The sequence below is a fragment of the Macaca mulatta genome, chromosome 1 (genome assembly GCF_049350105.2).
Source record: "Macaca mulatta isolate MMU2019108-1 chromosome 1, T2T-MMU8v2.0, whole genome shotgun sequence".
Taxonomy (NCBI): domain Eukaryota; kingdom Metazoa; phylum Chordata; class Mammalia; order Primates; family Cercopithecidae; genus Macaca; species Macaca mulatta.
In genome coordinates, this window is record NC_133406.1 from 113,497,539 (window position 1) to 113,522,018 (window position 24,480).

Here is a 24,480-nt window from a genome sequence, read left to right on the forward strand (position 1 = left end):
TACTCCCAGCCAGGAAGTTGTGCCCTGTGTGGAGGGGGAAGGGGATAACTTGAGGCAGCCCCTATCCCTGAAGCCGCAGTCCCCTGAGGGCCTTAACCCCCTACTTCTAACCCTCACTGAGTTTGTAGCCCACCCTGAGAGGTTGGCTCGAATTCTAACTCCCCTATTTCGTGCCATTTCACCTCTAGCTCTCCACCCCAACCTGGATTCTTCATTCCTGACACTCATCCCAACTTGAAATGGCCCCTCCTGATACCCTCTCCGAACCTGAGATCTATCCGTGAGCCCCCACGTGTCACTGCCACTCCATACTCCATCACCACCTCACCCAGGACCTTTCCCACTGACGTTCCTGAAGGGGTCCCAGAGCTTCATTTGGGTGTGAACCTGTTCCCCTCCAGATCCCCCAGCCCTGGCCCTGAGCCTTACTTGGCATGGCAGACAGTACTGGGCATGGAGATCCCTGCCCCATTTTTGTTTTTGAGTCTTTATTTTTTTAAGAGACAAGGTCTGCTGTGTTGCCCAGGCTGGAGAGCAGTGGCTTGAGCATAGCCAACTGCAGTCTCGAACTCCTGGGCTCAAACGATCCTCCTGTTTCAGCTTCCTGACTAGCTGGGACTACAGGCTACAGCCACGCTGCCCGTCTAATTAAAAACAAATTTTGTTTTTCCTTTTTATAGAGACAGAGGTCTCACTATGTTGCCTAGGCTGGTCTTGAACTCCTGGCCTCAGGCGATCCTCCCATCCCCCTCCCTAGCTTTTGTGTCACCACATTTCCAGGGCAATCTCCCATCTGTCACCCACCACCCCCTGCATCTTCTTTCCTAGCTCCCTGATGGAACTACTCCCTCCCTGTCCCCCATGCTCCAGGCACAGACTACCCCTTCCTCCACCTCTCTAAAACTCAGGCTGAGCTATGTACACTGGTGGTGCCTATTGCATCCAGGTCCCTGCTGGTAACTGCTGGGGCTTACCCGTTACCCAAACAAGAGGCTTGGTTGCAAGGCTGGGCTGGTGGAGGGTGCTGTGGCACTTAACACATCAGCCCACAGCAGGAAGGCAGTATCCACTCTCCCCTGTCCCCTGCTATGGGCAGGGCCTGGCTGGGGTATAAATAGGTCAGACCGCTGGGCCGTCCCCATTCTTCCCCTCTCTACAACCCTCTCTCCTCAGCGCTTCTCTCTTGGTTTGGTGAGTTGTGTTGGCCTGACTGGCATGCAAGGGGTGTCAGAGGCCAGGGCTGGGGCAGGAGAAGGGGAAGCTGGTGGGGGCTAGATGTGCTAAAGAGATCCAGATGTGAGACTCTGATGTGGAACTCTGGGTAGAGTGTGTGCGTGGGTGTGCATGTGTGTGGGTGTGCATGTGTGTGGGTGTGCATGTGTGTGGGTGTGCATGTGCACACACACGTGCACGTAAGAGGGAGGAAAAAACCAACAGAAAAGCGAGCAAGTGGCTAGATTTGAGCTCTCCAGGTGCTTCCGAGATGTGGGCTTGCACATGCTGTTGCTATAGTATGTGTTGGTATGTATGTGCCCATGGGTATCTGCACTGGCTCATGTTTGCTGGGTTGCGCACTCGGGAGCAGGAAGCAAAGGAAAGGCAGAAGGCAACTGTGGGCGTTCGTCTGGTGGTGTGCCCCATGAGCCTCTGCCCTGCACGCAGCAGCCCAGCTCAAGAAGGAGCGTGGCCTCTGCACCTTCTCTTCCAACCCTTGCCTCTGCCATCTCACTTTGCCCCTCCCTACGCTGAGCACTAAGCAGCTGGTTTTTTCCGCTGCAGGCCCCTGGGCAGGCCTCCAGCAGCCGCACCCAGTGCTGGGAGGGAGAAGAATGGCCAGGGCGGGGCCTTTGTGGCTGAGCCGTGGGAGTGGATAGACTGAGCGAGGGATGGAAAAAATGCTGTTGTTGAGGCGAGGCCTGGGAGGCCCTGGGAGCTTGCTGCCTGAATCTCCAGAGCCTGCGCAGTGGGTTCTGCAAATGTTCACTGCCCAGAGCATGTGTTCCCCACTGTGCACACCCTCCCCACCAGGTGCTGGGCCCACTGCTCTGGGCTCCCCCAGGGAGGGAGCAGAGTCTCGCCAAGTGCTCCTGGAGGGATGGGAGGGGAGCCTGGCATTCTGAACACATCTCTGAGGGGTGGGGTAAATAAGAGGGTCTTTGTGCCTCCTGCTCCCAGATCCTGACTGCTGTCATGGCGTGCCCTCTGGAGAAGGCCCTGGATGTGATGGTGTCCACCTTCCACAAGTACTCGGGCAAAGAGGGTGACAAGTTCAAGCTCAACAAATCAGAGCTAAAGGAGTTGCTGACCCGGGAGCTGCCCAGCTTCTTGGGGGTGAGTGGGTAGTGCTTGAGTGTGTCCCCACGTGGGGCATTTCCCACAGAGGAGGGCAGCAGTCTTGCTCTAGAGCACTAGCTACAGAGGGCATCTATCAGTGGGGTGACTGCCTGGGGTGGAAACACATTGAACACCACCGCTCACTGACTGGCCCCATATGCTGAAAGAGGGCTGAGAATGAATGTGTCAGACACTGCCAGATGCTTTGCACAACTTAACTGAAGGGAAGACTAAGCTCAGAGTGCTAAGTAACTTCCCAAGGTGGTCAGTGTACACAACTGCCATCTGGACCAGGACTGTCTGACTCTTGCCATCACGCCAACAGTGGACACTGTTTGAGTTTCTGTTTGGCTTGTAGATGTGAAGACACAGATGTGGAGATGATCACAGGCCTGCAGACATTCCCCTCAAACACTAACAATGTATATTTGTATCAAACATAATACAGTTTACATATTGCTTTCATGACTATTACTACCTCATGGGATTATTAGAGCAACCTTGGGTGAAAATGTAGTGGTTCCGTCATTTTTCCATTGCACCAGGTACTCAGACTTCCTTATCCAAGGAGTACCTTCTCCATCCTAGCTTAGCCTTGAGGGTTGGAGTTCCAAACTGGACCTCCCAAAGGAGCCTCCCTGAACTCTGGTCTGGGAGTAGAAACTGGGTCTGGTCCTGGCTCTCCCTACTGGGCTTCTGTTTTCTATCTGTAGCCTCTTCTCCCTCCAGAAAAGGACAGATGAAGCTGCATTCCAGAAGCTGATGAGCAACTTGGACAGCAACAGGGACAACGAGGTGGACTTCCAAGAGTACTGTGTCTTCCTGTCCTGCATCGCCATGATGTGTAATGAATTCTTTGAAGGCTTCCCAGATAAGCAGCCCAGGAAGAAATGAAAGCTTCTCTGATGTGGTTGGGGGTTCTGCCAGCTGGGGCCTTCCCTGTCGCCAGTGGGCACAGTGCCCCACCCTGGCTCCTTCAGACACGTGCTTGATGCTGAGCAAGTTCAATAAAGATTCTTGGAAGTTTTGAGGCTGATGGTTTGAGAGACTCTGGGGGCATGGGTTGGGGGCTGAGAGAGATGTTGTGGGGTGGTGGTGGGGAGAGCTGAAGTTTTATGGAGAGCAAACCAGTGAAGTCAGGGGAGGGATGCAGGATGACTATGAGTGTATGCACAGGCAATAAAGTTCACTCAGTGAGGTCGAAGCTGAGAAGGGGACCCCATAACCACCCCCTTGCCAAGGTTTGGAAAGCTCCAGCTGTGGGATCTCAGCCAGCCCACTTACCCCTCCCACCTCTCTCCAACCTTGCCTCTGACAGGATCTTGAACCGAGGCTGGAATTGAAGGTCACATCTGTTCCTGGCTGGGGTCTGGAATGGAGTTTGGGTGTCCTGGGAGGAAGTCAGAGGGAAAAGAATAAGACTGAGCTGCAGGGAGGAAGTACTTAGGTGACAGTGGGATGGGGAGGAGGGCTGGCACTTAGTGCTGACATTTACAGTCCAGGCTCTGTCCTGCCACCCCCTTCCAGATCCCTGGCTTCAAACCACAGGGATGGATTAGTCCTTTCCTGTCTGTGGTAGGATCAGGGAAGGCAATGTGGAGGGAGACCCGGCTGTTTGCAGCAGCATGAGAATACAGGCATTCTTGAATCCACCGTCTCTGCCACAAAGGTCCCTGGATGAGATCTGTTATCAGTCAGGAATCAAGCTCCTTCAGGGAAGGACAGGGGACCTCAGAAGAGATGAGTGGGGGTCAGTGGCTGGGGTGGGAGTGAGGCAAAGGGTGAGAAGGTGACCATAGTTTGGAGACAAAATTCCACATATGTGGAATTTTGATCTGATAAATGAAATTGAGATTATTTCCCCCCCACCCCAGAAAATATGAGGCATGATATTGCTTCCCCTTAAGTAGGTTCAAGGCCAGTGGTTCAAGGGTGCAGTGGCGGGCAGAGGTTAGACTTCAAGGCCCTGCCTGGCTGACACGGGGATCTTTAAGGAAGAAGTGCGTGGAGATCAGGCGCAGAGGCTGGAGGGCTTGGTCCCACTGACCTCCTCTTACGGGTCCTCTTTCCTCTCGTACGTGGGGCTTTTCTCTCAGGTTTCAGAGGAGTGGGGCAGGTGACTCAGATGTTCCCTCAGGGTTTGACTGCAGAGACTTGGGAGGAATTTCAGTTCAGGAGAAAGTCTGCTGCCTTCCCCTGTCCTCTCCATCCACCCTCCCTGGGAGCACCCTCCCTGCGGCCTCCACCTGCATCACGCTGTCCTTCAGAGATGCCTGCTGCATAGCAACCAATCCCTGCTGCCTCTGCAACCTTGCCAGTTGGGGGTGGGGTGGAGTGGGGAGCAGTGGGAAGGCCTCCCAGGCTGGGGTGGGACTGTAGCAGTGACAGGCACTACACCCTGAGCCCAGGTCTGTTCTTGGACTGGTGGTAGAAGTACGTTGTTCTACTGTGGTAGAACAATGTCTGAGTGTCTCCTGGGATACAGGGAACTTCCCTGGCCCCTACTCCCTCCTTGACTGCAACCTGAGCCCGAACCCCCCTCCCCAATCCACAACCTCTACCCCAGTGCTGGGCCTTAGCCCTTCGCTGGGTGCCTTCCCTATTCCTGATTCTCAGTCCTCCATGCCAAGAGCCTCCGACAAGCCTTTCCTGCGAAGAGCAGTGAGGCCTAGAAGAAATCATTCATTTAAAAGCCCTTTAAAAACCTCTGGGTCCATATTAGCTCACGACCTTGACCATATCCTTCGCAGAAAATATCTTCCTCCACTGATCCCCATCTCAAGGGCTGTCTTCTCTGCTTCTGGAGTGGGTGGCAGGATGGGTGGGAGGGTCCTGATGCGGAGAGCTTCCTAGGACATGGGGAGATGGTGCCCTCTGTTTGGCCCACACCTCCGAAGTTTTCTTTCCAGGACAACCTGGTTTCCCTTCTTCGGCTTATTGTTCCATCAGATTTCAGATTGTGAGTTCTGATTTTTGGTCAGAAGAATAAAGTTTATGGGATTGGGGACGTGTGTGCTATGGGAACTCAGTGTGTCCCCAGCCCTCGTTTGTAAACAACGAAGGTGAGATTGGCAGAAGGGGTTTCTCCCCAGCTCCATCCTGGGAGGCTCTGACGTGAGCATCCCCAAGTCCCCAGCCCCTTCCCATGGGCCCTTTCTTTCCCCTGGTTTCCTGGGGACAGAGAGCAGGGGAATAAAGTCAGAAGGCAGTGAGAGGGAGCTGTGTCTGCTGCCTGGATTCTCTGGGCTCAATCCCACAGTGGTAAGTCCTTCCTTCTTATGTCCCTGTTTGTCTGCTATCTGGTGGATCACACTGGATGGTGAGGGTGACGAGTGGTGGTGACCTCCACCAAGGAGGCCTGGCCCCACAAGCGGGCATGCACTCGGGGAGGAAACGGCAGAGCCTTTGGAACTTCTTGAGAAATGGCTCTGGGGTGGAGGTGGGGGTCCGGACTAGCCAGGATGCTCCTGCAGGTGCACAGAGGCCCTTGCCTTCAACTGCGGCCCCAGTTGAGTCTCCTTGAGGTGGGAGAGGCTGAGGTTTTGGGTGGTGGGAGAGGAATGATGGGTCTGGTTTAAGAATGGCAGGGAGGGCTTTGGGCTGGAGGTGAGGACAGGATTAACCTGCAGTCCTCAAGTTCTGTGGGTGTTGCCTCCTTCCTCCCTGAGGGGGAAGTGGTTTTTAGTCTGAGTCACTTGAGCTCCATCCGTCTCTTCCCTTGGCTGGGGGTGGCTGTGCCATTGGAATCCAGGCCTTTATTCAAGCGTAGCCTCTGGATCCAGGTTTTGGAATGATCCTGGAGATTTCAAGAGGCCCCCTGCTCTCCCTGCCTGCTGGCCTGTCTGTGTGTGCACTGCTCTGGGCCAGAGTCTGGAGACCAGTTGGGCCAGCTCAGCCACCTCCCTGCTGCTCCTTGTTGAGCCCTCATCTCCTAGTTCCAGCCCAGCCCCCTCTCAGCCCTGGACTCTCTCTTTGCCCTGTCCCCTACTTTAATAATGGGACACTCCTCGATATCAAGTGATTCAGGCACTGGGGGAAAGGCTGGTGACTAAGGTGGGAACTGTCTGTGGAAAACCAGTTCCTAGGCTGGAAGGGGCAGAGAGAAAATCGTGACCCTTGATCTGCTCCAGCATCTGCCACCAGGCTTTTTGAGGAGGTCGTCTTGTCATCTTTCTGCCCCAGGCCTCCTTTTCAACAACTCCCAAGCAGGAGAGTCTGCGGTCTGCTTTGGGGGCTGGCCGTTCTCCTTGTACCAGCTGCTCCAGGGTTTGCTGTGGGTCTCACTGTAACCTGTGCTGATACAGATGGGTGCTCTTGTTAGTGGATTTCGGTCTCATCTTGGGTTCCAGTCTCTTGTCTTTGAGGGAGGGGCCTCAGAGGTAGGCTAGTGCTGCTGGTGGTGACTTCCTGAGGAATGGGATCTTCCCTGCTCCCTCTGCAGAGCTGCACACTGTGATGGAGACCCCTCTGGAGAAGGCCCTGACCACTATGGTGACCACGTTTCACAAATATTCGGGGAGAGAGGGTAGCAAACTGACCCTGAGTAGGAAGGAACTCAAGGAGCTGATCAAGAAAGAGCTGTGTCTTGGGGAGGTAGGTGATTGTTCCCTCATCCTCCACCCCAAAGTCTGAGTACTCCCTCTGGGGGACACATACCTACTCCCAGGATCCTCCAGCCTAAGCCAGGGGCAGGGTGGCCAAGGGCTACAGACAGAGACAAAGGAAGACGGTGGGGATTTGGGGCCAGCAAAACTCTAGCCCTCTGTGAAGGAGGATGCGTCAGGGTCTCACTGAGAAGGAGGAAGGGCTGAGTCTGGAGGGTTTAGAGAAGGAGATTGAGCCTTCGATGGTGCGGCTAGGCTTTCGCAGCAGTGGCAGAACCTGTGCTAGGGGTCGTGGGTGGTGAAGGGATGCAGGGTGTCCAGGTCCAGCTGTGTACAACCCAAGGGTAGGGACCCCGCCTGATTCTTCTCTGTGTGCACAGCATGGCCGGGGCTCTCCAATGATGCTGGCTCTCCAACTGAAACTATGTTTACAAGTTACCCTATGTTAACTGGTAAACATAGGGTAGCCAGGAGACAGAACTGGTTCTCACCAGATGGAGGTGGCGTGAGGGAGGTGACTGACAGAGGGGAAGGCCCAGGAGGTTATTATAATACAATATCCCTGAGGATAAATATATATATATATAAATTTAAATATATATACATATACATATATATATATTTATTTATTTTTTTGAGACGGAGTCTTGCTCTGTCGCCCAGGCTGGAGTGCAGTGGCATGATCCTGGCTCACTGCAACCTCTGCCTCCTAGGTTCAGGTGATTCTCCTGCCTCAGCCTATTGAGTAACTGGGATTACAGGCACACACCATCATGCCCGGCTAATTTTTGTATTTTTAGTAGAGATGGGGTTTCACCATATTGGTCAGGCTGGTCTTGAACATCTGACCTCGTGATCCATCCGCCTCGGCCTCCCAAAGTGTTGGGATTACAGGTGTGAGCCACTGCGCCTGGCCAAGGATAAATAAGACTCTGTCACCCAGGTTAGAGTGCAGTGGTGTGCTCATGGCTCACTGTAGCCTTGAACTTTCAGGCTCAAGCGATTCTCTCACCTCAGCCTCCTGAGAAGCTAGGACTACAAGCGAGTACCACCATGATTAGATAATTTTTAAAATTTTTTGTAGAGATGGGGTCTCACTATTTTACCCAGGCTGTTCTTGAACTCCTGGTCTCTAATAATCCTATCGCCTCGTCCTCCCAAAGTGCTAAAATTACAAGCATGAGCCACTGTGCCTAGTCTTATTATTTTTACAGTTAAAAAAATCAATGCTCAAATGCATCAAATAACTTGCCTAAGGGGGCTGAACTGGAGTTCTGGGCCAGGCCGGTGAATTATCCTCCCTGTTTCCTTTAAAATTTGGCCTGGGTGCCTCTCCATCTATTACACCTTGAGCCCTGGTAGGCCCTCCCAGAAAGAAGGTCCACAGTGTGCCACATGGGCAGGGGACCAAAGCAGGGGTGGGCGTCCCCAGGCCTGATCTCTAGCTTCTGCCATGTTCCCTGCATCCTGGAGTTAATGAGGGCAAAGGGAGAGGCCACGGGTACAGTAGGGGTTAATTACAGAAGGAGAAACGCCCATGGGAGGGCCTGGCAATAACAGGAGCCCAGGCTGGGGACTAGGATCATATCACAGACAAGCAGTTTCCGCCTCCATAAGTCCCAATGTCTCCTGTGAAAACCTGTAGCTGATGGCAATGATGAGGAGACATCAGGATCTGCTTGTCTATATTTTCTTCCTGTTCCACCCAAAGGACCCTGACTCCATCGTCGTAGTGGAGCCAGGCTGGGACATCAGAGGACCAGACAAGAGTGCACAACTGGGCTCCAGGCAGGCCTCTTGCACAGCTCTCCTAGCAGCAGAGGGATGCAGTGGCTTCACAGCCCCGGTGCACTGCTCTCATTGAGAGACATTTTGTCTGGGCTTATTCTCACCTAGTCCTTAGAACGGGGAGAGAGTCACTCAGAGACTTGGATAACGCTCAGTGCCACATAATCAGCAAGGTTTTTTTTTGAGAAGGAGTTTCATTCTTGTTGTCCAGGCTGGAGTGCAATGCGCATGATCTTGCTCAATGCAACCTCTGTCTCTCAAGTTCAAGTGATTCTCCTGCCTCAGCCTTCCAAGTAGCTGGGATTACAGGGACGCACAATCATGCCCTGCTAATTCTGTATTTTCAGTAGAGATGGGGTTTCATCGTGTTGGTCAGGCTGGTCTTGAACTCCTGATGTCAGGTGATCTACCCGCCTCGGCCTCCCAAAGTGCTAGGATTACAGGTGTGAGCCACCGCGCCTGACCCAGCAAGCTGTTTTTATCAGGTGTTAGTATAAAACCCAGATGATTGTTTATTTGGCTGGGGGACAGTGTTGCAGGGAAGGCAGGATAGGCTAGCATTCCCGCTGTCATTTATTTCCATTCAGGAGTCAGGTCCCTGACCCCCTACTTCATGCCAGGCCCTTGCCTAGGTGTGGGCAGCAGGCAGACTCTGGGGGTCGAGATGCTGACAGTGTCACTGACTCAGCTGGGGCTCACACTGAGGTTTCAGGGTGGGTATGACACCATGCAGTGGTGCGAGGGCAGGGCTGGGAGTGGGGTCTGAGTTGTCCCTCCACCTGGGTCTGTGAAGATGAAGGACAACAGCATCGATGACTTGATGAAGAGCCTGGACAAGAATAGTGACCAGGAGATCGACTTCAAGGAGTACTCGGTGTTCCTGACCACGCTGTGCATGGCCTACAACGACTTCTTCCTAGAGGACAAGAAGTGACCCGGGCTGCCCTCCGCCCTTACCCTCCACCCCTTGCTGCTGACCTTGGCTGCTCCTCTCATGGACCCTCTTTGGCCCCCTGCCCTCCTCTCCCTCCCAGATGGACCCTTCCATGGGAGGAAATAAAGTTTCCATTGCAGGTGCTGGGAGTCTGGTTTTGAAGCTGTCTTGTCTACCTTGGCCTGGGGAGAGGGGAGCACAGGAGGGGTCTCTCCTTGAGTGGGTTGAGACAGCCTCTGCCTCTGGGGTTTAGGGTCCTGGGGTTTCACTGCATTCTTCTCCTTCCTTGGTGTGGATGTCTCATTGGTCTTGTCGTGGCTTAGTTTTGCCTGCCTGGAAAACGGGGAAGTCAGGCCAGGCGGGAACTCTGCAAGGATGCAGAGGAAGCTAAGAGGGAAAGTTGCTTTGAGAGGAGGACACTGGGAGGGGTTGGGAGTGGCAGGCAGGCCTGACTTGTCCATAGCTCACCTGAGGCCACCTTGGCAGCACCTTTAGGAAGGGCAAGTCTGGCCTCCACACCAGCCCCCTCCCTCTTCTCCATTTCCCCTTCAACAGCACCCCTCTCATCTTCTCTGGGGGCCAATGCTTTCTTCTTTCCCTACCTCCTCCATCGAAATCTTTTCACAGGGGAGGGTCTGAAATAACGAATGGTGCTTACAGGGCTGGGTTCCCGCCTGCATGCACACTAACACGAAAGGTGCTGTAGTGAATGGAATTTGGGGCAGTGAGGGGAAGGCGTGGAGATGTGGTAGGAACTTGTTGCTGGTGGGGGATGGGTGCCATAGATATCCTTTAGACTACAGGCTACTTCCCCTATCTCCTTTGGGGTGACCCTGAGTATTCTCTGAGGGACACCGGAATCCTGTGAGGCGCCCTCCTTGCCCACATTGACGCTGCGCTGGCTCGAGGGTCACATTCATGGTCTGGCAGAGGGAGCAGGGGTGACCGCCGCCGTCCGCCTCCTGCTCCCCTTGCCGAGTCACGTGTCACGAAGAGCAAACTGAGCAAAGTGAGCTGCGCAGATGAGGGGAGACTCGTCGTCACCGGGCTTGCAGTGGCATCTGCTGGGCTCCCCCATCCCGTCCTAACCCGGAACAGCCCCGGGCAGGAGGCGTGGAAAGTCGAGGGGAGAAACTGCGAATGTGTGTTGTGTAAGCCAAGGCGCAGGGTGGGGCGCGGGCGGGACTTGGGCGGGTGGGGTGGGCTTGGCCGAGCCTCCGGGGCATCGACCGCTATAAGGCCAGCCGGACTGCGACACAGCCCATCCCCTCGACCGCTCCCGTCGCACTTGGCCGCCTCCCTACCGGTGAGTTCTCGCCAGGAGCCCTGGGTACTTCCCAGGGCCAGCCGTCCTCACGCTGGGGCTCCAGCCATCCCCTGCCCCGTCCAGCTGCTGGATTCAGACTGGGGCCGTCTGTGGCGCTCCCCCGCTGGAGGGATAGTCAGAAGCAGCAGTGCTGTGCCAGGCAGGCCTTGGGCTAAGGGATCCCAATGGGGTGTGCTCTTTTGGGGTGCGGAAGGGAGTGCCCTGGGTGTGTCATTGCCACCACGTGTGGCCCTGTGAGGCTGTGCTTAAGCTGCCTGTGCAGCCTCTATCCCCTTCCCCTGCCCAGCCATACTCCCTAACTTCTGGATCCCCTGAAGGACAGTTCTCAGCTGTGCCCAAAGCTACTGTTCCTATATGCTTCTTAGAATCCTTAAGCCACCTCTCCTGCCTTGACCCTAGTCTTCTCTCTCCTTCCCCTTCAAGTCCTGGGCTGTCTCCTGATGCCATTGTGTGTGGCCTGAGACTGGGTGGTTCCAGAGGGGTCGGGGCTAGTGCAGGCAGCATTATGGGGCGGTGTGGGTGAGAAGTCCTTGCTCCCATGGCACTGACAAGGCCCTCTGCTGCCAGCTCCAAGTCCAGCCCTCAGCCATGGCATGCCCCCTGGATCAGGCCATCGGCCTCCTTGTGGCCATCTTCCACAAGTACTCCGGCAGGGAGGGTGACAAGCACACCCTGAGCAAGAAGGAGCTGAAGGAGCTGATCCAGAAGGAGCTCACCATTGGCTCGGTGAGTGGCCTCCTCTGCAGGACCCCTTTTCCCACCCTTGTCCTTTGGAAGCAGGATTAGGGGAGGGAGAGGTGCCAGGTGCATCTGACTCATATTTACCCACATTCTGAGGCCCTGGTCCACATGTCTTACTGAGCTGTAGACCCACTCTCCCAGAGGGTAGGGGATGCTCCCAGCCTGATATCCATCGCTCCAAATGAGGGCCAGTAACTGAGGAGTAGCTGAGGAGAAGTAATGCCAAAGTGAAACTCAAGGTGGACATAGGTCCTTGATGATGAGGGAGCACAGATCCACTTGCAGAGATGGCTGCCTGGGAGGGGGAAGCGGAAGAATCCAAGATTGTCATCACCACTGAGTCTGGATTTCACATTCTAACACGTTAGAAGCTGCAGGATGCTGAAATTGCAAGGCTGATGGAAGACTTGGACCGGAACAAGGACCAGGAGGTGAACTTCCAGGAGTATGTCACCTTCCTGGGGGCCTTGGCTTTGATCTACAATGAAGCCCTCAAGGGCTGAAAATAAATAGGGAAGATGGAGTCACCCTCTGGGGGTCCTCTCTGAGTCAAATCGAGTGGTGGGTAATTGTACAATAAATTTTTTTTTGGTCAAATTTACCCTTGTGTCCTGGTTTCCGAATTATTTCTGTTCCTCCTTGACTTAGTGGGGCACCAGCCATCGGAAGATTTGCTCATAGTCAACCTCTGAAAATGACTCATTGACTCGCCAGGCCAGGGGACCCACCCTGACAAGGCTCCCTCTAGCACATAAGGTGCCTTTATGTGAATGAGGAGAGATGCCCCTCTTGGCAATGCCATCCTAAGGAAAGCCTCAAGTGGTTTCCAGTAGAGAGTGTCCTGGGATGAGCTTGGAGATGGAAATGGTCCCTGGGCTGGGATGTGATGGAGTTTGGGGGCCTGGAAGTGGGGCAGAGATAGTCCCAGAGGCTCCCAGATGAGTTTTGCTCTGGGTGTGGCAAGAAGGGCCCTGGGGTGGGGCAAGTCCCCTTTCTCACCACAGTGCAGGGGGCAGATAGGACACATCTGAGATGCCTGAGGCTTGGCTGGGGGAGTTTCCTAGACCAGTGAGGACGCTGTGTGACTGAGTCTACTGCGGCTGCACAGGTCCCAGGTGGAGTTGGGGAGGCACACTCTAGGAGTGTGTCCCTGCATTCAGGGATGAGGGCCTTTTTGTTGGAATGGTGGTCTGAGGAGCTGGCAGCTGTACCAACACGTGAACCAGGGGGTGCTCAGTAATGGGGCGGGGTGTCTCTGCAGCCTCAGCATAATGACTCATTCGGCACTTCCACGGGATCCCAGCCTGGATCTCAGCCCCATCAGAGAAGATGACTAATTGAATTACTGTCCATCGTCTGCATTAGTGTTTTCAGGCAGGAGGGAAGAGGGTAAGGAGGGTAAATGCTGTTTCCGGATGATGCCACATCATTCAGCCTCTCTAGGCCTAGTCCGAGCTGGGCAAGTCCACCTCTAGCTCCTGGGGAAGAGATCTTGACTTTAGATGGAGACCACATCCTTCCGTCCCTCTCACCTCCCCCTCTTCCCTTGGGGGTCCAACTTTGTGGAATTAAGTTGTCTTCTGAATCCACTGGGTGGGGATTGGTAAACAGCTGGGAGCCGCACCTTCTTGGAGCCCCTCCTTCTCTATTGCCTCCCCTGTCCTGCAGGGAGAAGTCGCGCTGTTGGCTGCAAGAGACCGGGGACCGAATTCCCCCTCTGCACAGCCGTGCCCAAGCCTTGGCTCTATTCAGCTCCCTCTGGAAAAGTACGCACTCCCCAACCCCTCCCGCGCCCCGCTAGGTTCCCGCCCTACGCCCCTTTCCTCCCCCTTTCTTCCAGTTCCTCGCCGCCTATCTTCCAGTGGCGGACAACTTGGGGCTCGGAGCGAGCGCCCTCCTGTGAGCAGAGAGCAGCAGGCAGCGGGGACAGTCGGGTTAGTTTTCTTGAGCCTCTGGCAGGGGCCTGCCGTAGGTCTGTGGCCTGGCAGTCACCGAGTCCTTAGAAGAGGAAGACAGAATAGGGCGCCCCGGGAACGTCAGGGTAGGTGATCCTTTGGCTCCCGGCAATCAGCCCTAGAATTAAGCAACTTAGCTTCACAATCGACACACCTACCACAAGTAAGTCCATGAGGGAAAGGCAGTCCCTTTGTAAAGACAAATGGAATCTGAACCTGAACCCTGCGCCTCCCCTCCCCCACCTGCAACTCTTCTGCAAGGCTGGAAGACCTTCGTACAAATAAATGCTGCCTGCGGAGAGGGAAGAGGAAGCCCGCTGCTGCGGGGAGGGGATGCTCAGGCAAGGCAGTCCGCCCGGCGTTCCTGGGGAGCTCTGGTGGGTGGGCAGGCCACCGGTGCAGGGGAATCAACACAGGTGCACGGTCCACCTGCTAAGTAAACAGGCGTGTCCTTTCGCTTCTGCTTCTCCACAGTGGTGGAGGGGAACGGGAACATGGATTTCAAGAATAAGACAAAAAACAAAACAAACAGCAAATCTTTAGGGGTATAATTTTTAAGTTTTTTTTTTTTTTGGCAGGGGAGGGGAGGGAAGCAGTATTTACAATGGAATATGGTAGGTGCAGCAGTCAAATGGTGGAATTGGGTGTGGAGAGGTGCACAGACTGGACATTTTATTGCTCCAACCAACTTAAAGTTGGAATTGAATCCTTTTAGCTCACTGTTGAGTATGGTGTGGGCTTATAGGATGGGGAAAAGTTAGGATGTGAGCTGAGGGCTTCGTGAGAGGTCACTTTACTTTTCTGAAGGTTGAGCAGTGGGAGTGGCTCTACATCTCTCCACTTCCTTCAGCTGAGGTCAGCCCATTACTGACATTAATCCTACAATCTAACCACCCTAACGCCGGTGAAGCTGCAACAGCAGCACCACAGACCATCTCTGTAAGCTGGGGCGGGCCCCAGGTAAGGGGGTTTAGGACTGAGTTACAGGAAGTGGCTCTCTGTTTTTTGCCAAGCAAATAGGAAATTGTCAAGAATAATGCCACCATCTTTGTATAAGACCACACTTGTATAGCAACTTCGTTTTCATGAGGTGCCTGTCATAGCCATTGCGTCTGGTCATCTTCAGAAGATTTATGTATAGTACGTATTATTTTATTTTAATAGAGACTGTTTCTCTCTGTTGCCCAGGATAGAGTGCATAGCTCACTGCAGCCTCCAATTCCTGGGCTCCAGTGTTCCTCTCACCTCAGCCTCCCGAGTAGCTAGGACTACAGGTGTGCACCAACATGTCTAGCTAATTTATTTTTTGTAGAGATGAGGTCTTGCTGTTTTGCTCAAGCTGGGCTTGAATTCCTGACCTCAAGTGATCCTCCCTACTTGGCCTCCCAAAGTGCTGGGATTAAGGTGTGAGCCATGTGAGCCGCTGTGCTCAGCTTGTATAGTATATATTATTAACCCCACTGGACAAGTGAGAAGAGTGAGCTACAGGGAAGCCATTGCCTCTACCCAGGTCAGACTGTAAGTTAAGAGGGAACTGTGAGCAGAGCTGAGTTCTCCTGATTCCAGGCCAGCTCGTTAGTGCCTGTCTCATGATATTCTTTAACCATTTCTTCCTTATCTTTTTCTCTTAAATGTTTTAATTAGATATTGGGAATATATAAAACTGTTTATAGACTACATCTAAGATACAAGAACAATGACACAAAACCCACCCAGTTTAACAAGTGAAAGTTACCATTACCTTCTAATTCCCCAACTTGTCTTCCCTATCCCATTTTCTTCCCTCTCAGTGGAACCGCTATCTGGTAATACTATTTGTCATTTCCTTTCTTAACAATTTTTACTACACGTATTTTCATCTCCAAACAATATATGGGTTTACATTATTGTGAGTTTTATGTAAATGGAATAATATAATGTGCATTGTTCTGTTATTGGCTGTTTTTCACTCAACATTATGTTTGAGATTTATCCAAGTTGCTCTAGTTTGCTAGATTTCACTGCTATGCAAGAGTTCATCATATGACTACATTATTTATCCTGGCCATTGCTGATTATCATTTTGGGTTATTTCTATTTTTCCCATTACAAACAGTGCTTCTGTGACCATTTCTGTAGATATCTCCCAGGATTCGTGCCAGAGGTTCGTACGTATGTGTGGAATTGCTGGAGGTTTGTACCTATGTGTGGAGTTGCTGGTGTGTAGAGTACTCACACTTTCAGTTCTACTAGAAAATGCCACCTTGTTTTTCAAAGTTATTGTATTAATTTGCACTCATACCAGCTTTGCATGTTCCATTTACTCCATATGCTTATTTTTTGTTGGGCTAATTTTTTTTGGTGCCTAGTATGAAATATTAACCGATTTTTAAAATTTGTATTTCCCAGATTACTGATGATTCTGAGCACTTTTTTTTTTTTTTTTAAGTAGAGATAGGGTTTCACCGTGTTTGCCAGGATAGTCTCAATCTCCCGACCTCATGATTCGCCTGCCTTGGCCTCCCAAAGTGCTGGGATTATAGGCGTGAGCCACTGCGCCCGGCCAAGCATCTTTTCATATATTTATTGGCCATAAGTTTCTGGTCAAGATTTTTTCTCTTGTCCTTATATATGTTGCAATTGTCATCTAGTTTGTGGCTTGTTTTTTTACTCTCTTTAAGGATTGAAAATTAGGAAGGTATTAATATACTTTTTCCTTTTTTTTTTGAGACAGGGTCTTGCTCTGTTTCCCATGCTGGAGTACAGTGGTGTAATCTTGGCTCACTGCAACTTCCACCTCCCAGGGTCAAGCAATCCTCCCACCTCAGCCTCCTGAGTTGCTGGGACTATAGGTGTGTGTCACCATGCCTGCCTAATTTTTTTGTAGCGATGAGGTCTCACTATGTTGCCCAGGCTGGTCTCAAAATCCTGGGCTCAAGTGATGCTCACACCTCAACCTCCCAAAGTGTTGGGCTTGCAGGTGTGAGCCACCCTGCCTCACCTAGATTTTTAAAATATCTTTGAATAACATGTTATCATTTTCAGCATGCATGTACTTAATTGTACAATTTATTGACATTGTTGCAAATGCCATATTTTTTTGTTTATGGAAAGGCCAACCTCTGTAACATTTTTTTAAATATTTTATTTTTAATTATTATTATTTTTAAAAAGAGATGAGATCTCACTGTGTTGTCCAGGCTAGTCTTGAACTCTTGGGCTCAAGCAATCCTTTCACCTCAGCCTCCCAAAGTGCTGGGATTACAGGCATGAGCCACCATGCCTGGCTTATAAAATATTTAAAGAGATTTATTCTGAGCCACATGTGAAGACCATGACCCATGACACAGGTTTAGGAGGTCCTGAGACCATGTGACCACGGTGGTTGGGTTATAGCTTGATTTTATACATTTTAGGGTGACAGAAGTTACAGGCAGACATCAACACATTAAGGTATACACTGATTTGGTCTGGAAAGATAGGACATCTCAAAGTGAAGACTTACAGGTCATACGTGAATTCAAAGAATTTCTGATTGGCAATTGATTGAAAAAGTTAAATTATTACCTGAAGACCTGGAATCAATAGAAAGGAGGGTCTGGGTTAAGATAAAGGATTGTGGAGACCAAAGTTCTTATTATGTAGATGAAGTTTCATAGGTGGCCACCCTTAGAGACACTAGATGGCAAATATTTCCTATTCAGATGTTTAAAAGATGCTAGACTCTCAGCTAATCTCTTCTATGTTTTTCATGTGCAACATGATTTTTTATTGATGCCTAATAGTTGTACATATTTATGGTGTACATGTGGTATTTTGAAACAAGTACACAATATGTAATGATCAAATCTGAGTAATTAGGTATCCATCACCTCAAGCATTTATCATTTCTTTGTGTTGGGAACATTCCATATCTTTTTTTCTAGCTGTTTTGAAATTTGTTATAAATTCTTGTTAACTAAAGTTCCCTTGCTGTGTTATGGAACACTGGAACTGACTCCTTCTGTTTAACTGTATCTTTGTACCTATTAACCAACTTCTCGTCCTCCCCTCTCCTCTACCCTTCCCAGTGTGTAGGAATCACCATCCTACTCTCTGCCTTTATGAGATTTACTTTTTTAGCTCGCAGATATGAGGGAGAACATTTGATGTTTGTATTTCTGTATCATGCTGCAAGTGAGATTACTTCATTCTTTTTTTGTGAATGACTAGTATCCCATCGTGTATATATACTGCATTTCCTTTATTCATTCATCCATTAATGGACACTTAGGCTGATTCCATATCTTGACTATTGTAAATAGTGCTGTAATAAACATGAGGATGTAGATATCCCTTTGATATACTGATTTTCTTTCCTTTTGATATGTTACCAGCAGTGGGATTGCTGAGTCGTATGACAGATCTATTTTCACTTTATTGAGGAACCTCCATACTGTTCTCCGTTGTGGCTGTACTAATTTACATTCCCACCAAGAATAGACTCGTGTTCTCCCTTCTGCACATCCTTGCCAGCATCTGTTATTTTCCGTCCTTTTGATAATAGACATTTTGTTGATACCCCATTTTAACTGAGATGAGATGTCTCATTATTGTTTAGATTTGCATTTTTCTGATGATTAGTGATGCTGAACATTTTTTCATATACTTCTTGGCCATTTGTATGTCTTTAAAAATTTTTAAACAATTTTCTTGAGGTATATATTTTTAATATATATATAATATATGAAATTTTTTTTTTTAGATGGATTCTCACTTTGTCACCCAGGCTGCAGTGCAGTGGTCTGATCACAGCTCATTGCAACCTCCAACCTGCTGGGTTCAAGTGATTTTCCTGCCTCAGCTTCCCAGGTAGCTGGGATTACAGGTGCCCGTCACCATCCCTGGCTAATTTTTGTATTTTTAGTAGAGACAGGGTTTCGCCATGTTGGCCAGGCTGGTCTTAAATTCCTGACTTCAAGTGATCTGCCTGCCTCGGCCTCCCAAAGTGTTGGGATTACAGGCGTGAGCCTTTTAGCCACTGCATGGTGTAGTGGCAGCACCCTACCACCCTTGTTTATTTCCCATTAGGGGGAGCCTTAGCACCCCAGGCCTACATGGTTTGGGACAAATTTTTCCCCCTTCACAACTCACCAGTTAAGGTGAGATCTTTTCAGCTGGAGAAGAGAGCCCCTTTAGCTCACGGCCATCAGGGGTTAAGATTCCTTCCCAGGAGCCCTTTGGCTTCCAGGGCAGTCCTGTTTCCACTGGCTGAGCTTGTGGCAGAGGGGCCGAGCCATACAGGGCTTTTTCCCATTTATTTTATTGGGGCACTTGGTCTTTTATCGACCTGGCCTTCTGCACCGATGGCAATTACTTGGACGAGTGCTTTTAAGGTGAAACATGGAGGGGGCTGAGGGCTTGTGAAGCAGCCAGCAGTTGAGTCTGCCTCTTGTCTCTGCATTTTTCTTTCTCTTTTTAGTCCTGTTGTCCTTATTCTGCTCTCAATTATAAAAGACTGAAGAGGTTAATTTGAGGATTTCCTGCATAGCGGCCATGCTGTATTACACAAGAAAACCCAGATGTTTCTTTTTTGAGAGTTTGGGGGTTGAATTTGCCCCAATACTTTAGGATGCAGCCTAGAGGTGAGTCTGAAGGAGCAAATGGGGTTTGTCCCATGGTGGGCCTGGGAAACATGTGCTTGGGGGCGGGACTCTTTGGGGGGCATACACGTTCTCTCAGGGTGTCCCGCCGAGATGAAAAAGGGTTCCACTGTGTCTGCTGAGGGACTTGGGGGCGCACTTTCTAAAGGGGTGTCCCACCTATTAGAAAAGGCTGCTTGGCTGCTTCCTTGTACCTGCATTGGCCATCCCATATAAGGCCAATCCAGGTACAAGGAAAACAGGTGAAGGGAGAGCTCTGCCTGTGCTAGCCCAGCAGAGGGGGCGGGTAGGGGAACACTCATTGTTCCAAGGCTGTCTGAGATCACCTGATTTAGCAACATCTGGGACAGGATGCCTGGCTGACTCCGCAGGAGAATTTAGAGTAAGAAAGAGAGGGTGTGAGTCACCCAAAGCGTGTGTGAATTTGCTCTGAACGAGCTTCCATGGCCAGTTGCATCACACATAGGTATTAGGAACTTCCAACCAGAAAGTACAGGAGAGAACCTTCTTCCCTTCTGGGCAAGGTAGCCAGCCCCATTCACCCTCTGGCCTTCAGGCAACACTGGAGAGTGGCCCCGGCTAGTTACCATCAATTGCCAGAGGGATACTAGAAGCCAGCTGTTGGAGAGACCAAAAAGATAACATAAACTTAGGCCTCTCACCGTAAGACACTTCCACATGGACACCGTTTAGTTCCACCAAAGTGTGGCTCCAGCCGGAGACCTATAGTTATTTTCATGCTTAGATGCTGTCCACCAAAGGTCCCCAGTTGGGAAAGAGAAAGAGAGAGGGGAGAGCGTTCCCCATAAAGAGAAAGAGTCCCCCTACGGGCAATTAAAATGTCACAGATGAGCAACAACTCTCTGGGGCTGGTATTGTGTAGACAGCAAAATAATTTACCAAGATGGTTGTATGAAAAGAAAGGCAGATTTGTTACAGAAGTATGAATATGTTGTAAAAGAACCACCGGCAGAGTCAGCAAGAGAGGAGCTGACTGCAAGGAAACAAAGGCTTGCTGGGGATTTTATAGGATAGCTCTTTGCTGTGTACTGATGGTTACATCGGCACAGCGGTACTGACAATGCCAAGGTTGCAGTGAGCTAACTTCCAATTTCTATCAGCTGAGGGTCTGGTGATAGTTGTGATAGAGGCAGGAGACAGCCAAATGTCTAGGCAGATAGGGAAGGGTCCTTGGAGAACTTCCAACCTGACCAGGTTATTGTGCACAGGGGCTTGCCTAAACATGTGCATGACGAAAAAATCCATCCCTTAACACATGCACAGTAAGGGAAATAAATCAGTGTGGAGTGGCTCAGACTAAGGGCCCGCATACACACTGAAAGGTCGGGGTGGAGCCACCGGGAATTCATACCTTATGCAAGGGAAGGAGGCTGACTCTTCAGCGCGTATGTGGGAGCCCTGGTATTCAATTGTGAGGTGGAAACCTGTTTGCAGGACCCCTCTATTTGCTGAGAGCTTTCCTTTTGCTCAATAAATTTCACCCTCCTCATCCTTCAATGTGTCCATATGGCTAATGTTTCTTGGTTGTAACACAAGAACCTGGATTTAGCTGAATTAAGGAGCAAAATCCTGTATCAGTTGGGCACAGGAAGATGGTGAGTTATTTGTACATGAGGGCTATGAGTCCCGGATCATGAAGAAAGGCCCACTTAGAGCTTGTCTGTTTTCTCTTTTTGCTTTCCCCTGGTCCCACCAGCCTGACTCCTTTTTCCTATTTGGACTCCACACCTCTGACAGCGCCATCCTTCTATCCCTTGTGCACAATGACCTGGGCAGGTTGAAGGAGATTTGGAACTGCTGCCTGCTGGAAAACAATGGCAGAGGTAGCTGCAGACCAACTTATTAACCTCCTGCCCAGCAAGGAGTAATAGGATCAGGGACCTGCTTAAAAAAGCAATCTGGCTACGTTTTTGTAGAGCAGCTGTGGTATGCTGCAGGTCCGCTCCAGCCCCCAGTTGCCTCAGACTCCTCAAAGCCCAAAGGCAAGAGTGGCTAAAGCAGCCAAACAGCAAAGATGGTGGCTTATCTCTTCCTCTGTGAGGTCCATCCAGGGAGGTTTGAAACCTCTTTTGGCTGGAAAACACTGCTCGGGGTTACTGGAGGTCCACATAAATAAGCAGTCTGGTCGCCTCTCTGTAGAACTGCTGTGCTGTGCTGGGGGAAAAAAAAAATCTCAGAAAACCAAGAATAGGGAGAACTTCCTTCCTTCCTTCCTTCCTTCCTTCCTTCCTTCCTTCCTTCCTTCCTTCCTTCCTTCCTTCCTTCCTTCCTTCCCTTCTCTCCTTCTTTCCTCCTCCTCCTCCTCCTCCTCCTCCTCCTCCTCCTTCTTCTTCTTCTTCTTCTTCCTCCAATAGAGACAAGATTTTGCCATGTTGCCCAGGCTGATCTCTCTCTCTCTCTCTCTCTCTCTCTCTCTCTCTCTTTTTGAGATGGAGCCTTACTCTGTCCCCCAGACTGGAGTGCAGTGGCACGATCTCTGCTCACTGCAGCCTCCACCTCCCAGGTTTGAGCTTCTCCTACTTCAGCCTCCTGAGTAGCTGAGATTACAGGCATGCGCCATCACACCTGGCTAATTTATCTATTTTTGGTAGAGATGGGGTTTCGCCATGTTGGCCACACTGGTCTAGAACTCCTGACCTCAGGTGATCCTCCCGCCTCAGCCTCCCAAAGTGCTGGAATTACAGGTGTGAGTCACCACGCCTGGCCCGATTCATTTATTTTTAGACTTTTGTCTTTTCTAATATATAACTTTAAGACTATACACTTCATCTAAGTACTATTTTAGTTACCCAATAAGTTTTATATTGTTTTATAAATGTACATAATATGCAACCAGCTAGAGTTACTAAACTATATATATATATATATATTTTTTTTTTTTTTTCTTCTTCTTCTTTTTTTGAGACAGAGTCTCGCTTTGTCACCCAGGCTAGAGTGCAGTGTCATGATCTTGGCTCACTGCAACTGCCTTCTCCTGGGTTCAAGCTATTCTCTAGTCTCAGCCTCCCGAGTAGCTGGGACTACAGGCATGCACCACTACGCCCAGCCAATTTTTGTATTTTTAGTAGAGACGGGGTTTTGCCATGTTGGTCAGGCTGGTCTTGAACTCCTGACTTTAGGTGATCCACCTGCCTTGGCATCCCAAAGTGCTGGGATTACAGGTGTGAGCCACCAGGCCCAGCCTAAACAATATATATATATATATAGGTTAGTTCTACACGTGCTATATTAACCAGATTTTATTTGGTTATATTTACATGATATATATTTTTTCATTCTTCTCCTTTCAATCTTTTGTATTCTTTTGCTTTAGATTTGTTTTTACGTAAATAGCACATACGGATTTAAAAAACCTGACCAGATGATTTCTTTTTTTTAAACTGGAATAATTAATTCATTCATATGTATTTATGTTACTGATATGTTTGTTCTTATTCCTACCATCTATTTTGTGTTCTTGGTTTCTTTTTCTTTCTTTTTTTTTTGAGACAGGGTCTTGCTCTGTTGCCCAGACCGGAGTGCAGTGGTGCAATCTTGGCTCACTGCAACCTCCACCTCCCGGGTTCGAGTGATTCTCCCACCTCAGCCTCCCGAGTAGCTGGGATTACAGGCATCTGCCACCATACCCTGCTAATTTTTGTACTTTTAGTAGAGACGGGGTTTCACTATGTTGGCCAGCTGGTCTTGAATTCCTGACCTCAAGGGATCTGCCCGCCTCGGCCTCCCGAAGTGCTGGGATTACAGGTGTGAACCACCTTACCTGACTGAGTTTTCCACATTTTTAAGGTTTCCTTTTCTTATCTTTATTGATTGATCAAAGTGTAGTTTTTCAAATTTTCATTATGATTTCTTATCTTCCCATGAATATTTCTTAGAAGTGTATTTTTAAACTTTCACACATGTGCCTTTTTCCTAGTTATCCTTTTGTTACTGAGTTTTAATTACATTGTGTTTTGATAGCAGGGGATTTATTGTATAATTTTAAGAAATATGTTCAGACTTCTCTGTTTTGCTCTAGCATGTAGTCAATTTTCATAAAAGTTGTATGGGTGCTTCAGAAGAATGCGTATTCTGTAGTCGTGTTTTCTTTTTTTCTTATTGAGGTTCTTTTTTTTCTGCTTGATCTCTCAATTACTGAAAGAAGCATGTTGAATTATCCCACTAAGATTGTGATTTTATAAATTTCTTTTAGTAATTCTATCATTTTTAAATATGTTTTGAGGCTATAATAATAGATACAAACAAGTTCAGAATTGTTATGTCTTCTGAAATGTTTGTAGTAATAGGTAGTGATTATTTTTCTCTAATAATGCTCTGTATATGTTTTATATACGTGTGTGTGTGTGTATATATATATATATATATATTTTTTTTTTTTTTTTTTTGAGACAGGGTTTCACTCTGTTGCCCAAGCCGGAGTGCAGTGGTGTGATCTCAGCTCACTGCAACCTCCACCTCCCGGATTCAAGCGATTCTCCTGCCTCAGCCTCCCCAGTACCTGGGAGTACAGGCTCCCACCACCGTGCCTGGCTAATTTTTGTATTTTCAGTAGAGATGGGGTTTCTTCATGTTGGCCAGGCTGATCTTGAACTCCAGACCTTAGCTGATCCACCTGCCTTGGCCTCCCAAAGTTCTGGGATTACAGACTGTGAGCCACTGCACCCAGCCTAGGTGAGGCTTTTTAAAATCTCAGCTTTATGCAGGGGTGAAGGGATAACAATAAACTTCCTGCCTAGAGATCTTGGGCTTTGTCTTCTGTTTTATCACCCTGGGAGGCTATGACAATAAAAACTCAATTTACCAAGATTGGCAAATGCTTTCAAGGCAAAACCCAATTTCAAAGCTATTCTAATTTTCCTGGATTTCTGTTTTTATTAGATTTGGCCTCTGAATATTTCTCACTAAATTGTTTCGCTGATGCACTTTTAAAAGGTTTTCGTATTTTATGTGGCATTTTGAGATGTTTCTAGTTGGCCAAGGTACCTATCCTGTCATTATTTATTGTCTTATTCAATACATGTGTACTCAGAGAGTGCCTTCTGTGTGGCAGGAGCTATCCTTATTGCTGGGGCTGCCGTGGTGGTTGAGATCCATGCTCTGCCCTAAGGGAACTGCCTGCCCACAGCAATTCAGGAGTCATTTCAATTTACTTAAG

At 49.6% G+C, this 24,480-nt stretch overlaps 4 protein-coding genes across 6 annotated transcripts in view; all 4 read left to right on the forward strand.

Moving 5' to 3' along the window:
* The first annotated feature begins 1,140 nt into the window (after window positions 1-1,140).
* On the forward strand, window positions 1,141-3,362 carry S100A4 (S100 calcium binding protein A4). The gene is made up of 3 exons (XM_002801793.3): window positions 1,141-1,191; window positions 2,176-2,331; window positions 3,064-3,362. Exons 2-3 carry the CDS (start codon window positions 2,191-2,193, stop codon window positions 3,226-3,228), a joined length of 306 nt encoding a protein of 101 aa, XP_002801839.1. The 5' UTR covers window positions 1,141-1,191; window positions 2,176-2,190; the 3' UTR covers window positions 3,229-3,362.
* Window positions 3,363-5,173: 1,811 nt separating this feature from the next.
* Window positions 5,174-9,809, forward strand: S100A5 (S100 calcium binding protein A5). Of its 2 annotated transcripts, none has more exons than XM_028828810.2 (3): window positions 5,174-5,595; window positions 6,776-6,927; window positions 9,520-9,809. In XM_028828810.2, the coding sequence occupies exons 2-3, from the start codon at window positions 6,790-6,792 to the stop codon at window positions 9,658-9,660; spliced, it is 279 nt and encodes a 92-aa protein (XP_028684643.1). In that variant the 5' UTR covers window positions 5,174-5,595; window positions 6,776-6,789; the 3' UTR covers window positions 9,661-9,809. The 2 variants fall into 2 exon arrangements, with proteins under 2 accessions (XP_028684643.1, XP_077802588.1); XM_077946462.1 differs by lacking the exon at window positions 5,174-5,595 and adding an exon at window positions 6,039-6,351.
* A 1,039-nt stretch (window positions 9,810-10,848) lies between these two features.
* S100A6 (S100 calcium binding protein A6) lies at window positions 10,849-12,329 on the forward strand. Of its 2 annotated transcripts, none has more exons than NM_001261799.1 (3): window positions 10,849-10,966; window positions 11,555-11,713; window positions 12,097-12,315. In NM_001261799.1, exons 2-3 carry the CDS (start codon window positions 11,576-11,578, stop codon window positions 12,229-12,231), a joined length of 273 nt encoding a protein of 90 aa, NP_001248728.1. In that variant the 5' UTR covers window positions 10,849-10,966; window positions 11,555-11,575; the 3' UTR covers window positions 12,232-12,315. The 2 variants fall into 2 exon arrangements, with proteins under 2 accessions (NP_001248728.1, XP_077850456.1); XM_077994330.1 differs by having other exon boundaries at window positions 10,924-11,126; window positions 12,097-12,329.
* Window positions 12,330-13,742: 1,413 nt separating this feature from the next.
* S100A7 (S100 calcium binding protein A7) overlaps window positions 13,743-24,480 on the forward strand; it is a 75,122-nt gene continuing 64,384 nt past the window's right edge. Inside the window, exon 1 of the mRNA XM_077946348.1 lies at window positions 13,743-13,846. The gene's annotated coding sequence lies outside the window, so the exon portion shown is untranslated. The remainder of the gene's footprint in view (window positions 13,847-24,480) is intronic.